Source organism: Hyperoodon ampullatus, assembly GCF_949752795.1.
Source record: "Hyperoodon ampullatus genome assembly, chromosome: 7".
NCBI classification, from domain to species: Eukaryota; Metazoa; Chordata; class Mammalia; order Artiodactyla; family Ziphiidae; genus Hyperoodon; species Hyperoodon ampullatus.
Window position 1 is genome coordinate 5,572,957 of NC_136920.1, and position 13,950 is coordinate 5,586,906.

Sequence of the window (13,950 nt, forward strand, 5' to 3'; positions counted from 1 at the left end):
CTTTGGGGAAATGACTACTTGATCCTTTGCCCATATTTTGATATTATTGCCCGTATTTGTCTATTCTTGTTGAGTTGTAAGAGTTCTTTATATATTCTGGGTACAGGTTCCTTATCAGATATATGATTTGCACATATTGTCTCCCAGTCTGTGGGTTGTCTTTCCACTTTCTTGATAGTGTACTTTGATGCAGAAAAGTTTTAAATTTTGGTAACATCTAATTGATCTATTTTTTCTTTTGTTGCTTGTGCTTTGGGTGTCATATCTAAAAACATTGCCTAACCCAAGGTCACAAGGATCTAATCCTGAGTTCTCATCTGTGAGTTTTATAGTTTTAGCTTTTACATGTAGGTCTGTGATTCATTTTGATACGTTTTGTATATGGTGTGAGGTAGAGCTCTGACTTCATTCCTTTGCATGTGGAAATCCAGTGGACCCAGCACCACTTGTTTAAAAGACTGTTCTTTTTCCCATGGTCATGTATGACTTATAAATAAAGGGATAAATCCATATGGAGGACATAGCACCATTTTTCTTGGTTTGCTTGTTTATGGATCACATACGTGATAAAGTGGGAGAGCTGTGCTCTAGGTCCATGCATCTCAGACTTGATGTCTATGAGTTACCTGGCAATCTTGTTAAAAGTCAGTTCTGATTCTGTAGATCTGGAGTGGGACCAGAGATTTTGCATTTCTAACCAGTTCCTGGTCATGCCCACGTGCTGCTACCCATGGAGCACATTTGAATTAGCAGGTGTTTAGAGCAGAGGGTCTCAAACTCAGCTGCACGTTAAAAACCACTTTGGGAAGTTGTACGCATCCTGACACTTGGGTCATGCACCACACCGATTCAATTAGTGTCTGGGGGGTGGGAGCACGTGATGTCACCGTGCAGTCAAGTATGTGAAGCTGTCCTCTAGCAAAGTGCACCCCTTGGACCTCCAGGATCACTCTCAGAGATGCAGATTCTCAGCCCTCCAGTCCTATGGAAGCGTTTTTGGGAATGGAGCCAGTATGCTTTGCATTAACCAGCTCTTTGGGTGATTCTCACACATGCCAAAGTCTGAGAACTGCTGTTCTAGGTAATGAGGAAGGAATCCCCGAATCCCGCCTTTCCTCTCTCTGGTCCTTGGGAATTTTGAGGTGTGGCTGAGGTCCCTGTGGGGTTCAAGGCTTCTGTCCAAGTCACAACTGAGCCCAGACTCGAACTTGAAGTTTCCGGCCCCAAGGCCAGGCTTTTCCCACCTGTGTCGTTTTGCATGAGGCAAATGGGTACAGGGAATGGGGTGGGCGTAATCTCTCGATTAGGAATAATTCAGTAATGGGTCTTATATTCAGTAATGGGTTAATTATTTACAAAGATAAATTGAGTGCACTGTTTGTGCTCCCTCGGACAACCTTGAGATCAAATATTAATCTTGTGTTGTTTTGTTCAACTCATTTTTAACCGTCTGTGTGCATGTATGCATCTCTGTCTGTGTACCCTTCCTTTACCCATCCCTCCCTCCCTCCCTCCCTCCCTCTCTCTCCCTCCCTCACATCTACCCACCCACCCACCCACCTACCTATCTACCTGTCTGTGTATCCGTCTGTCTTATAATAGCTCGAGGAGATATGCCTGGTTCCCCCTGCCGCGGGACAGCCACCATCCCCAGCACAGGGCAGGGCACTTAGTAGGCCTGTGAATGCCTATTTCATTTGGTCTGCATCCTGGGGGCACCAAGACCATCTCTTGCTGAGAAAAGAAAGACAGTCATGAGGGGTTGTGCCTGTCCAGGGGGAGGGCGAGTGTGAGAATAAGCATTGGCTTCACAGTTTATTTTAGAAATCACTTTTATGATTATAACATAATAAACGCATGGCACAGGTTTTTAAAAATACAGGGAAAAAACGTAATGAAGAAAATAAAGCCCATTTCTAGCTGAATCCCCTGGAGAGACTCTGACTGTGGGCTGGGCACTGTTCCAGCATCACACGTGACATTCGATCCTCACAGAGCCCCACAGAGTGCAGGTCCTGCTTTTACCCTGACCATATAGGTGTGGAAACTGAGGCCCAGAGAGTTTGGGACACCTGCTGGAGGCCACCCAGCCTTTCAGGAGCAGAGCTGGGCTGTGCTGGCTCTGCGGGAGGTTCTCACCAAGCTCTGGTCCCCGGGTCCTTCCGAGGCCCCCGGATGCGCCCCTGCACCCAGGCTGGTGCACACTCCCAGCTGCAGGACTCGGCGGCCGTCCTGTGCCTGCACAGTCTCCTGCCCAGGTCTCCCCCCACACGCAGACAGACCGCAAGCCGTGGAGCTGGCGCCCTGCTGCTGTGCTCGTAGGCACCTCCCTCCTCGTGCCCACCCAAAAACCTACCCTTCAAAGCACGACCTGGTCATTCCCGGAGCCAAAATGCCAGCAGGCAGTTTCTAGGTTGGAGGGAGTTCTGTCTTTAGAGTCATCTCCAAAGATGAGAGACCTCGGTCCCCTGATGAGGTTATATTTGCGGAGGTTCCTGTGTATTTTTTATAAAACTTAAAAAATTACGAAATGCAAAACCAGAAAAATTTTCAAAGCACTGTGGTGCCAGGGAACTGCCATTCCCAAGTGCATTGGAGGAGGGACCCCATGTAACCCGGTTATACAGACAGTGCAGCAGCTGATTGATGAGCATCTTCTTGGTGGTCCCATCCGCCCATGTGGAGTTTCAATGGACGCCCCCTTCCTGAACCTTCCTGAACGTGAGGTCTAAGCTGGGGGCCCCCCTGACCTCGCCAGCGTGGGTCCTGGCCGGGTCTGAATGTGGCGGGTGTGAACGTGGCAGGTCTGCAGTGTCATTCAAGGAGGGTCTCTGGAACCCTCGAGATGCTGCCACATGCCACTCGATGTCCCTGGATGGCGTCCATGGGCTGGAGGTCCCAGCTCGTACAGGAGACGCACAGCCAGCGACGGCTGTCTAGTTCTCTCCACTTGCTTACGTGCCCAGCGCTGTCTGCCCGGCCGGGCCACAGGGGTCTGTGATTTGGAATTTTACCATTTGCCAATGCCTCCCTCTGAGACAGTGTTCTCATTGTAAAATGACCTTGACGCCGTCAGCTATGAAAATAGTGCCGTATAAACAAAAAAAAAAATCTCCTTTGGACCGCCTAGCTTTTCCGCTGGCCGCGTGCAGACAGCCACATAAGAAAGAAAAGCCCGAATCGTTTGGAAGGTTGACCTTGCCCCAGGTGCCATCATCCCGAATATGCTGACCTCAAACTTGAGGAGCTGCTCTGAGGGACTTGGCTTTGGAGGGTAGTTGCTGGCTGCTCCCGACGGCCCTGTCCTTTACGCCCTTCCCAGATCACCCCTCACCCACTGCCCTCCCGTGCTGTCTTTTCCCTGCAAGGAACCCAGACCCTCGGATGCTGCTGTCTCTCTCTGAGTGTGCTTCTCTCTGCACGTCTGCCCCGTTTCCACATCTCTACCCCTATTTCTCAGATGGTCTGGATTCCCAAACACCCCTCACCATGCCACGCTTTCCTTGCCTTGTGGATGATTTCTGTGAGGGCACATTCCCACTGTCACCAGAGTCCCCTGGCTGTCCCAGAAAATGCCTATTTTTATTTTTTATTAATTAATTAATTTATTTTATTATTTAGGCTGCACCAGGTCTTCATTGCAGCACGTGGGCTTCTCCAGTTGTGGCGCGTGGGTTCTAGAGCGTGCGGGCTCAGGAGTTGCGGCATGCAAGCTCTTAGTTGTGGTATATGGGATCTTAGTTTCCCGACCAGGGGTCGAATCCGGGTGCCCTGCATTGGGAGTGTGGAGTCTTAACCACTGGACCACCAGGGAAGTCCCCAAACTCCTAATTTTCAAAAACCCCCACGTGAGAAGGTGCCTCTCATAGGTACACAGCAGGGATGTGTCAGTGGCATTCGTAAGCATCGTACCACCTCCCTTGGGAGAGAATGCATAAGTTGCACTTTACACATGCTCTAGGGTGTGTCTACCCGCTGCAGATGAGTTTCAAGGAGCGGGGTAAGCCCACGAGACTCACCACGAAAAATCAAGGTGCAGAGGGATTCCAGCGGTGAATTTTAAGAGCCCCCCAAACCGTGCCCATTTATGGATAACTAAATGTAACTGAAAATAGAAGGGAGTCGTCAATCTAAATTCGTGATGAAGTTGCCTTTCCTGGGGATGGACGGTGACGTGACGATGTGTCAGTGACAGGCGGTTAGCAGGGCGTTCCACCCCGTGGAAGATGCCCCAGTCCTTTTACTCTCAAAACGTGCTCGAGGACAGAGCGATTCCTTATTGACTATTAGTGTTTGGGGCCACGGGAACCTGCATGTGTAGTTGTGTTCCTCTTTGCACTTTTCTGTAACGTAAGAGCCTCTCAAATTAACCACATCAGAGTCACGCGCTCTGCTTGGCGGTGGCGATGGCGGGCGCGTAAGGGTCACTGAGGAGGGATGTCTGATAACAAAGACTGACATCCTCGGCCATGGCCACCTGCAGCCTGGTCCACCTGCACGGGGTGTGGGAGCCCCTTCCCGACCCTCGTCGCCACAGAGGCGGGCTTCAGCCTTCGGCCCCCTGGGCTTCTGCTCCACTTCGTATGTGGGTCCTTCCTTGCGTTGGTCCGGTCCCATCGTGATGACTGCCGGGGTCTCTCTGCTCTCCCAGATGGAGACCCCAGCAGGGCACGACCCTATGTCTTACTCACGTTTGTTTCCCTGCAGCTCAGTCCCTGGCATCTGCCAAGATACCCGTAGATGCTGTGAAGTTTAAATGAGGAAAGGCGGGCATCTGCCTTTCCAGTCTTTAGCTGCAGCCCCGACTGACCCCTCCTCCTCCTACAGGGCAGCGTCGGCTGGGGCTGCGGGATTCTGTGTACCGAGGGCAGAGGCAGCCGGGGCAGCTTCTCGAACTCAGAGCCCACAAGGGGCTGATGTGGAACCCTGCCTCTGCCCCCGTTTTTATTTGCCCGTGACCGCGAGAGTCACCGCCATCGTCACTAGGGTTGCCAGAGCCATGCTAAGTGCACAGACATTTGGGGTCGGCAGGTGGGTGGGAGCCGTGATGCCCTGGCGGGTCAGTTTGTCAAGCTCGCTTTGGGACGTTTGAACTTGGTTAAGGGGGTCATGTGACTTGGCAGCTTTTCCCCAAGTGCTGGTTCTGATGTGCATGTGTTTGGGCCCCTAGAGACTCCCCTGACCTTAGCCGCGCAGCTGGACGACCCCGTGGAGGTGATCAAAGCTCTCCGAAACGGCGGGGCCCACCTGGACTTCCGCGCCAAAGACGGGATGACGGCCCTGCACAAAGCCGCCCGCGCCAGGAGCCTGCTGGCCCTGAAGGTACAGGCGGGGCCCATCTCACACGGTGACGCCCCCCCTTCCTTGATCCCCTGGGTACGCCCTGCCCCACTCCCCATCCCACGACAGCCACCTGCAGTGACCCCAAATTGTGTCTGACTAGAGCTCAGAAGTGTGGTCTGACCCTCCCCCCCACCCTTGGTGTGGTTGCTTTTATTATAGAATCTGCTGCTCACAGAAAGTTATCTTTCCCCTTCTGATTCCGCCTAAGGGCTCGTATTTTCAGCTCAAACCCACCTCCCTCCACGGGAGGGGGCTGCAAAGCCAGCCCTCCGCCACTGAGCCAGCCTCGCTGCTGCCAGAGCCGCCCCAGACATTGGAAGCTGATGCCGAGGGAGGGGTGAGGGCGGACCTCACCCCCGTCTTCCTCCCCACACTGTTCTTCGAGCATGCTCTACTGGCCCTGGCTCTGTGCCTGCGGGCACAGGGCGCATGCCCCCAGCCCATGCTCTATCAGGGCCCTGGCGAGGAGGGGAGAGGACCCGCTGCTGTGGGGTGACGACCCCCAAGATGGTGCTTTTCTGTAAAGCAGACTTCTTAACTGCATAGCAGCTGCACACTCATCAGCTGGCTTCCTCGGAAATCAAGTGTTCGTGACAATGCTTGCTAGTTTTGCCAGCTGCAGGACGTGCACGGAGATGGTTTACACTGGACTTTTAGGTTCACACCTTTTTCCTGCAAATGTCACCTTCCCCTCGTTGCTGTCTGCTGGTCCACAGGGACCAGCCGGGCTCAAGCAGGTAGTGCCCAGAGGGCCACGTGTGCAGAAGGCCTCCCCATCTCCCGGATGTGTAAGCACGTGTGCGTGCCTGGCACCAAGTGCTCCTTTAGGGCCAGAAACCTCGTCATCTAAGTTGAGGCCTCCTTAATTCTGGGAGGCCAGGAAAAGCTCGGGAGCCGAGGGCTCCGTCACCCTGGCCCGGGGGAGCGTGACCTTCCTCTTCCTTCTTGATCGATTCACTCCTGTGAAGGGGGGTGTGAGACCAATGACCACACGTTGGTGTTTTTTTCAGACCCTGTTGGAGCTTGGAGCATCCCCGGATTACAAGGACAGCTACGGTCTCACGCCGCTGTATCACACTGCGGTGGTCGGGGGCGACCCCTGCTGCTGCGAGCTGCTGCTGCACGAGCACGCGGCCGTGAGCTGCAAGGACGAGAATGGCTGGCACGAGATCCACCAGGTGCGTGGGGCTCGCCCCTCACCTGCTCTCCCGACGGGCGGGGCTGGGGTGCTGGGTGAATGTCCCCTCCGTAGGAGCCGTGGGCGCCCTGATAGAGCGTGCAGGTGCTTTCTGAGCACAGGTGACCCAGCACAGGGCCCGATTTCCATGGATGAGGCGAACGTTTCCCAGATGCCACCTGCAACAGTGGAGTTGGGGGAATGTCGGCTGTAGTCGTGACAGAAACAGATCCACCTAGTGGCTCCGATGAAGAGTCTTTAGTGGACCGAGGGCAAGGAGAGGAGACACTGTGTCCCCGGAAGCGGGGACAGCGGGCCGAGGAGGAGAGCCCCCAGCGGGAGACGTGTCGCGGAGGGATGCGGGAAAGAAGTACCACGGCTGCTTCATCCTCCAGCCCTCCCATTGGCTGAGCCCCGCCAGAGCAGGCCAATCACAGAGCCTAGTGGTGCAGGCCTGGAGGTCAGGGTCTCCGGGTGGAGAAGGGTGGACAGTGGGTTTGGGAAAGCAGAGGGGGAATATCCGCCCAGGAGGTCAAGGGGAGAGCCCGTCCAGGAGGTCAAGGAAGAGGCTCTGACGTTCTCTTGCTCGGCCTTTACGTTGCAGTGAATTTCACTGCTTCTCAGGCTGCCTGTTTCCCTCCACCGCCATCACCTTACACACCTGCCCATCTGAGCAGGGTCACACACCTGCCCACTGTGGTCAGAGGACCCGGCTGCTAAGGTGCAGCGGGTGGGCCCACCCCCCACCCCCCAGGGCCCACCCCCCACCCCCGCCTGGCCTTTCTAGTGCTCAGTTCCGGTTCATCAGCGTCCCCGCAGCCTGGAGAAGCATCCAGTTCCCTCCTGTGGTGTGACAGGGCTGTGCTGGGGGAGGGGGAACTTCTGAGAAGCTGTTCACAGCTTCGAGCCCACACCCTGGGCGGGACCTCAGAGGAGCAGTGATGCCTGCCTGCCCGCTGGGCCTCTGTTTGCTCCTCTGTAAAGTGGGCATCAGCAGGGCCTCCCACACCTTCGGGCCATAGAGAGGACGGAATGTTAGCAAGACCCAATGTTTTCCAGATAAGTCCAGCCTTCCTGCTTTGGCCTCTTGGCTGAAGCAGTTGCTTCTGCCTGGAGTGTCACATCCTGGGCCCCCAGCTCCCCGACCAAGGCTGCACACAACCCCAGAGCCCGCGTTGCTCTGTTTGTCGCCCACAGTGGTGCTGGGCAGTGGATGACGTCGGTACTGTTGGCTTCTTCCGTGCGGGGGGCGGGAGGTGAGCTGCTCAGGGGACACGGGGGACGGAGGGCCCAGCGTGGACCTCACCAGTGACCGGTTCCAGGTCTCCAGGGCTTCACTGAAGAAGGTACTGGGAGGAGTTGCCCCTCCCCCAGTGGGGTTGTCACTTGGCATCCGAGCATGAGGCTGGAGGCCGTGGTCCCGGCAGTGGAGCTCCCAGTGGGCACTGCCAGCCTGGACAGATGGCGTGGGCCTGCCCTCACACATCCGGGCGCTAAAGGCGCCCCCTGGGCCTGGAAGAGGCAAAGGAGTAGGGATGTGAGTCTCCCGCTGAGGGTCTCAGTGTCGCACCAGCTTGCATCCTTCTGGAGACATGGAAACGGAGCAGAAGGGCTTGGGTGGAGTGAAGACTCTGCGTCCCCGAGGTTTCCTGCTCGGCAGATCTCAAGTTCTGTGATGCTGTCTTCGTTTGGGTTCAGATTCGTCCTATGAAACCACCGCGTTCCCAGGGGAGGTGTGGGCCCTGTGGGGATGCCGCTCAGCCTGAGAGGAGGCACGCGTGCCTCTTGGTGGATGGAAGGGTCAGTTATGCGGGGAGTGAGGCCGCAAAGGGCCTGAGAGGCTGGGGGCGGAGGGCAGAGCTGAAGGGCAGGGGCACAGGCTCAGGGCGCCTCCACCACCGGCCACCTCGACTGGCGGCCTTGCCGATTGGGGGGCGTCTGCCGCCCCCAGGAATGGGCCGTGCTCCAAGGATCTGCCTCCTTTAATTCAGCAAAGCAAATGAGTGCTGGAGACCCCGTTGGGCCTGGGGCCTAGACCCATAACTGCTCACGTTCCGTGGTGTTCGGGTGCCAGGCGGCCACCATGAGCCACTTAGCCAAAGCCCCGGGCGTTGCAGCCACACCGCAGGCCCACGCCTACCCACTGGCACACGTGTCACCTGCCAGGCCCGCTCAGTGTCCTGGACACCGAACCCAGCGGTGAACAGAAACACCCAGTCCTGTGGGTCTTACGTCCCCGTGGCGGGGGGTGGGGACAGCGAGACAAATTGATGTGAACAAAGATTACAGACCCACACGTGCTCACACGCACACACTCACGTCTGTGCCCACACGTGGAGCAGGCCCGGCAGTGCTTCACATCTCCCCGGGTTGGTTCACACGGTGACCAGGCTGGGGCAGGACGGGCGTCCCCAAGGTGTGGGCAGTGCTCTGTCCGTCTGCTCATAGCTGCACTTGGCCGTCAGCTCCGTGGTGACCTTTAAAAGGCCAAGCCCATCGTCACACGTGGACCCGTTGAGGGTGTGAAAGGGGAGAGTTTCAGGCTCTGCCAGCGACTCCCAAGGGGGGTCCTAGCTCTGTTGGCGTGAGCAGCCCTGGGGGGACCATTCAGCCCCCCGGGGACCCCTGTGGAAGGAGGAGATGCAGACCGGGAGGCCCCGGGTGAGGAGGGGAGGCCACCTGAGGACAGGAGCCCCGCGCCCTCCTCGTGACCCTCGGGCTCTCTGCACAAGGGCTGCTGGTCCAGGGTACCAGGCCAAGCTGTGAGTGACAGGGTCAAGCGGGGCATCCCCCTGGGCCCATCCCCCTAGGCCCATCCCCCTAGCCCGTCCGAGGGAAGAGCTGGGCCAGGTCAGCTCCACGCCTGATGTCCCGTTCAGTGATGTGTCTGAGAGCAGCCTACCCCGCCCCACCCCTACCATCATTGGGAAAGGAGTGTCCACAGAACAGAGACGTTTAACTCCAGGGTTCCTTGAATGCCTGAGCCCTCCCAGGACGTGACGGGCCAAATGTGTATACGACCTGGGAACCAAACCATCCTACCTGAAAACGCCTACATTCTTTTTTTCCCTAGATTTATCCACCCTTTAGGCATATTCCTTTTGTTGTTTTGCAGAGTTCTCTTTTTGAACTCCAAAATGTGAATTCAGAGTATACTGTCCTTAAATGTGGGATTCGAGAGGGATGCAGGGAAAGCATTTGCCCCAAGCAGTCACGGCACTGGGGCAGGGTCCGAGTCCCCCGGGCGGTGGGCCCTGGACCCTACTGGGCACGGGGACGGTGTCCCAGATGCTGGGACAGACCTCAGGCCTTCACTGGCACAGATCGGAGCTTTATCGGCCCCTTTTGGAAGAATCCTCAAGGACCCTGTATTTCCGTATGCCCAGCATCTGCTCCTAAGCCTCTCTGTTAAATGTCGGTTTTTCTACTATTCACGCCTGGTGAGGCCAACCCATCAGGAGATACCTGCCAGCAAGAATGGTTTGTTACGGACCCCAAGAAGAGGGGCACAGCCCACCACCCATGGCCACGCAGGGAAGGCGGGGGTGTTGTGCGCGCAGAGACGTTACTGTGGTTTTCGAGGGAAGGAACAGGTGAGGCATGACAAGCAGGCTGAGTGACCTCAGTGGCCCTGAGGCACAGGGACCTGCCCTGGGTGCTTAGGACAGGGCTGAGGGGCCCTGAGTGTGAGGGCCCCATAGAGGAGGGCTCAGGTGAGGACTCTGCACGGTGGTTTGTATTTGGAAGCTGTGCTCATGGCTGAGTCCTTTTCCATCTCCGGGAATCAGCTCTTCCTGGCAGGGCAGTGCCTTCAGGGGAGCAGCCAGCAAGACCCCTGATGCCAGAGCATCAGAAACACAGAACACGAGGCGTTCAGCCCAAGTCCAGCTGAAGGACCCCTCACCGGGGGGGGCTCCGTGCCCCGACGACCTTGGAGAACTCTCTGGGCTCCCTTCTTTCCTCCCCTCACCCCCCTGCCTACCTGTTCTCCCCTCCCCCCTCAACCAGGCTAATGTTTCACCCTGCTCCGTGCTGGGTTGGCCTCACACTGAGTCTGACTCCCTCATCGAATGCAGGTGACAGTCGTGGCCATCTCGCTTGTCTCTTGGGACGGCTGCCCTGAGACGGAGGGTGACTCTGTGTGTTGGGGCAGTGGCCGTCACTTTCTTCGGTGCCGGCTCCCTGCCATGATTCCAGCCCCTGACACCCCCTGCGTGGATTCCGAGCATCCAGCACCAGAGCTACCCAACCTCCGGGGTCCCCGCCCCCGTCAGCGCCTTTGGAGCTTGGAGGCCTTCAGCCCAGTTGTCCCATCCTGCTCCGCTATCCCGCGTCACATGTCAGGGTCCGTCCACCGCCCTCTAATGGCGGGTTTCTTTTTCACGCAAGTCCTGCAGAAGCACCTGCGTTATCTAAGCCGCTGTCTTCACCTGCTCTGGCGTGACCGTCAGGAGGGCATCGTGCAGGGGGCTCAGCGAGGAACCTCGCACACTGCGTCCCCCCGCCCCCGGATTATCATCCTCCATCAGGGCTCACGGTCACCCAGCAAACTCTGTCCTCTCCATCTTTTCACACCCCTCCAGCAGCCCTCGCAGGCACCCTCGCTGGTCTCTGAGTTAGCCGGGCCCAGAGAGGGTGAGTGACCTGCCCGAGGCTCCCAGTGCGGCTCCCGCCAGAAGCCTGCTTCTTTATCCAGCCTCCAGGGCTCTCAGACAGAAGTCACCCCTCTAATGACAAGGCACTTGTGGCAGAAGGAAGTAGGGGGCAGGTGGGTTTGCATCGCCCGGCTGGACTGATTCTGGCCCTCCTGTCTTGGAGAAGCACCTCGGAGTTCTGGGGTCCACAACTCCCCCTGCGTGGCAGCCCACAGCTCCTTCCCAACCGGCTGGCTCCGCATCCTTCCAGGCCACCTGAGTGCCCGCAGCCTGACCTACTCACAGGTGTTGCAGAAGGCTTGCGTGGCTTTCCGGGGCGTTGCCCCGGGCAGGTGTTTAATTGCAAAGGGAGGTCTTCACATCCAGCCCCCAGGCCCCGCGACTGGGGGGGGCCCGTCCCCTGAATGCTGACTTTGGAAGAGAACTTTTTTGAACTGTCTGCAAACCATCTTTCAACTTATTCAGGTTACTCTAATTTTTTTCATTACAAAAGAAATATCTGCTCGACATGAAAGTCTTTAAAACTATGAAGAAACATAAAGAAGAAAGTAAAAAACACCCAGATGCATTCCCAGAACATGGTGGGCCAGATAACGGGGGCTTCACTGAAGTTTTAGTTGCCAAGTACTTTCATATCCACCGGGGCAGTGCCCGGCACCTAGCTCCGACCTAAGGGGGTGGGGGTTGGCTGTCTCAGGACCTGAGGAAGAGTTGCTGGTGAAGCCAAGGTTCCTGAAGAGGACGCCGTCCCCAGTGAGAGGACAGCTGCTTGGTCTCGTGTTTCCACACACCTTCGTGGGCAGCTATGCCCACAGGACTGGCCCACATGGGGCGTCTCGCTCCCTTCCTCCTTCCCTGAGTCTGTCGATTCCATTTGGAGGATGTGAGATTTCCTTCTCGTGCTGTCAGTAGCGTATATTCTGGGCTGGGATTGCAAAACCCCCTCGACATGGCCTGGGTCACCTGAGCAAGTGGCTTACCCTCTCTGTGCTTCTTTGCTAATCTCTAAAGCTGGCTGAGTAACAATTCATAAAGCTCTCAAGACAGATAAATGATGCATTGACTATAGCACCTGGCATCTAGTAAGTGCTCAATAAGTGCTGGCCACGCCCCCATCATCACCATCATTCTCATCTGGCCATGCCCCCATCATCACCATCCTCATCTGGCCACGCCACCATCATCACCATCATTCTCATCTGGCCACGCCACCATCATCACCATCATTCTCATCGGGCCACGCCACCATCATCACCATCATCACCATCATTCTCATCTGGCCACGCCCCCATCACCATCATGGTCGTTATCATCTGGCCACGCCCCCATCACTGTCATCCTTATCATTGTCATCAGGCCATGTCTGGGAGGAATGATACCTGTCAGTCAGAGAGCACTTAACCAATTTGCTCACAGGCCTTCACACAGGTCTCATTTGATTCCTGCAATGATTCTGTAAAGGATGTTTTATCATTTGGCCGTAACTTTGTTATTGGTTGCTATTTATTATTTATCATTTTCAAGTGAGGAGTTTTAACTTTAAGGAAATTACAGTTTTTGGCCACTGCTCCCTCCTGTCCCTCTTCCTTGCTGAGCTCACCCCTGCTCACCCTCAGCCCTGGGCTCCAAGTCCTTGGCGCTTCCCCTGACCCCACAGTAAGGGACAGGCCCCTGGGGAGTTTCCCTCATGGTGCTCAAAGCAGGGTGTGGTTCTGGGTCTCTCTGTGTGGGTGCTTACGGCATGCTAACTGTTCTGCTGTCATATCTCCCGCTTATCTTATAAAGTACATATTATAGGAGAAAAGCCTAAGTGTGGTGTGGACTTAAATAATTTTGCTGGTGGCACTGAACCAAGCAGAAGCACTTGCAATGCAGTGGACTCCTTATTGCTCCAATTGCATTGCACAACCCCAGGGGGCGCTGTTACACTTGCTGTAAATGTAGGCTTGTAGATTTATCACAACAGGTGTCCAGCAGGTGGCAGTGAAGTGCTTGAAGGAAGGAGCACTCTTTTCCCTAATTTACACCAAATTATGTGTTTGGGGGGGATGCCCAGCACAGGTCGGTGAATTCCAAATCCCAGATCTTGTGGGGAGTCTCCTCCAAATACTCGTGCCCGGGAGATTTGCAGGCAGGAGATGTGGGCAGAGCCCCACACATACATGCATTTTCCATAAAGCATCTCAGAAAAAAATGGGTAAGCAATGTGGGTGTAAGAGGTGCTGTTTTGTTTTACATTCTAGTTACTCTCTGACCTCTGTCAACCCTTTTAATCTGTCTCCCAAGGGCCAGAGAGGACAACACCCTTTTCAGAAGAAGGACAGAGGGTTAGCATGGCTTATCTTGGGGGAGGACAAATTCTTACTTTGATGAGCGTTGAGGTCCTTATGTCAAGCAAGCACTCATTTCTTTTTCTTTTTTTTTTTTAACTGTGAATGAGTATTTAATTTTAAACTTTAAGAGGAGTTACAAAAGCAATACAGAGAACTCCTGTATTCCCTTCATTCAGAGACCACATTTGAGTTTTTCCCATTGTCCCAATAATGCCCGTTACAGTCAAAGGATCCAGTCCGGGACCCTGCAGGAGCCCTTCCATCTGTGAGACTGCATCAGTCTTCCCTAGATTCTCTCAAGGGACTCTTTTGAAGATTATGGGGTAGTCAGTTTGGAGACTGTCTCCCAATTTGGGTTTGCTCCGTGTTTCCTCGTGATGAGATGCAAGATGTGCATTTTTGCAGGAATATCATGGAAGGGACCTGTGTTTCTGGCAGTCCT

The 13,950-nt window shown here is 55.5% G+C and overlaps 1 protein-coding gene across 1 annotated transcript in view; it reads left to right on the forward strand.

Moving 5' to 3' along the window:
• SHANK2 (SH3 and multiple ankyrin repeat domains 2) overlaps positions 1-13,950 on the forward strand; it is a gene marked incomplete at both ends in the record, with an annotated part of 469,126 nt that overhangs the window by 42,208 nt on the left and 412,968 nt on the right. The window contains 2 exons of the mRNA XM_079709253.1: positions 5,171-5,322; positions 6,354-6,521. Coding sequence (XP_079565379.1) covers positions 5,171-5,322; positions 6,354-6,521 — 320 coding nt within the window. The remainder of the gene's footprint in view (positions 1-5,170; positions 5,323-6,353; positions 6,522-13,950) is intronic.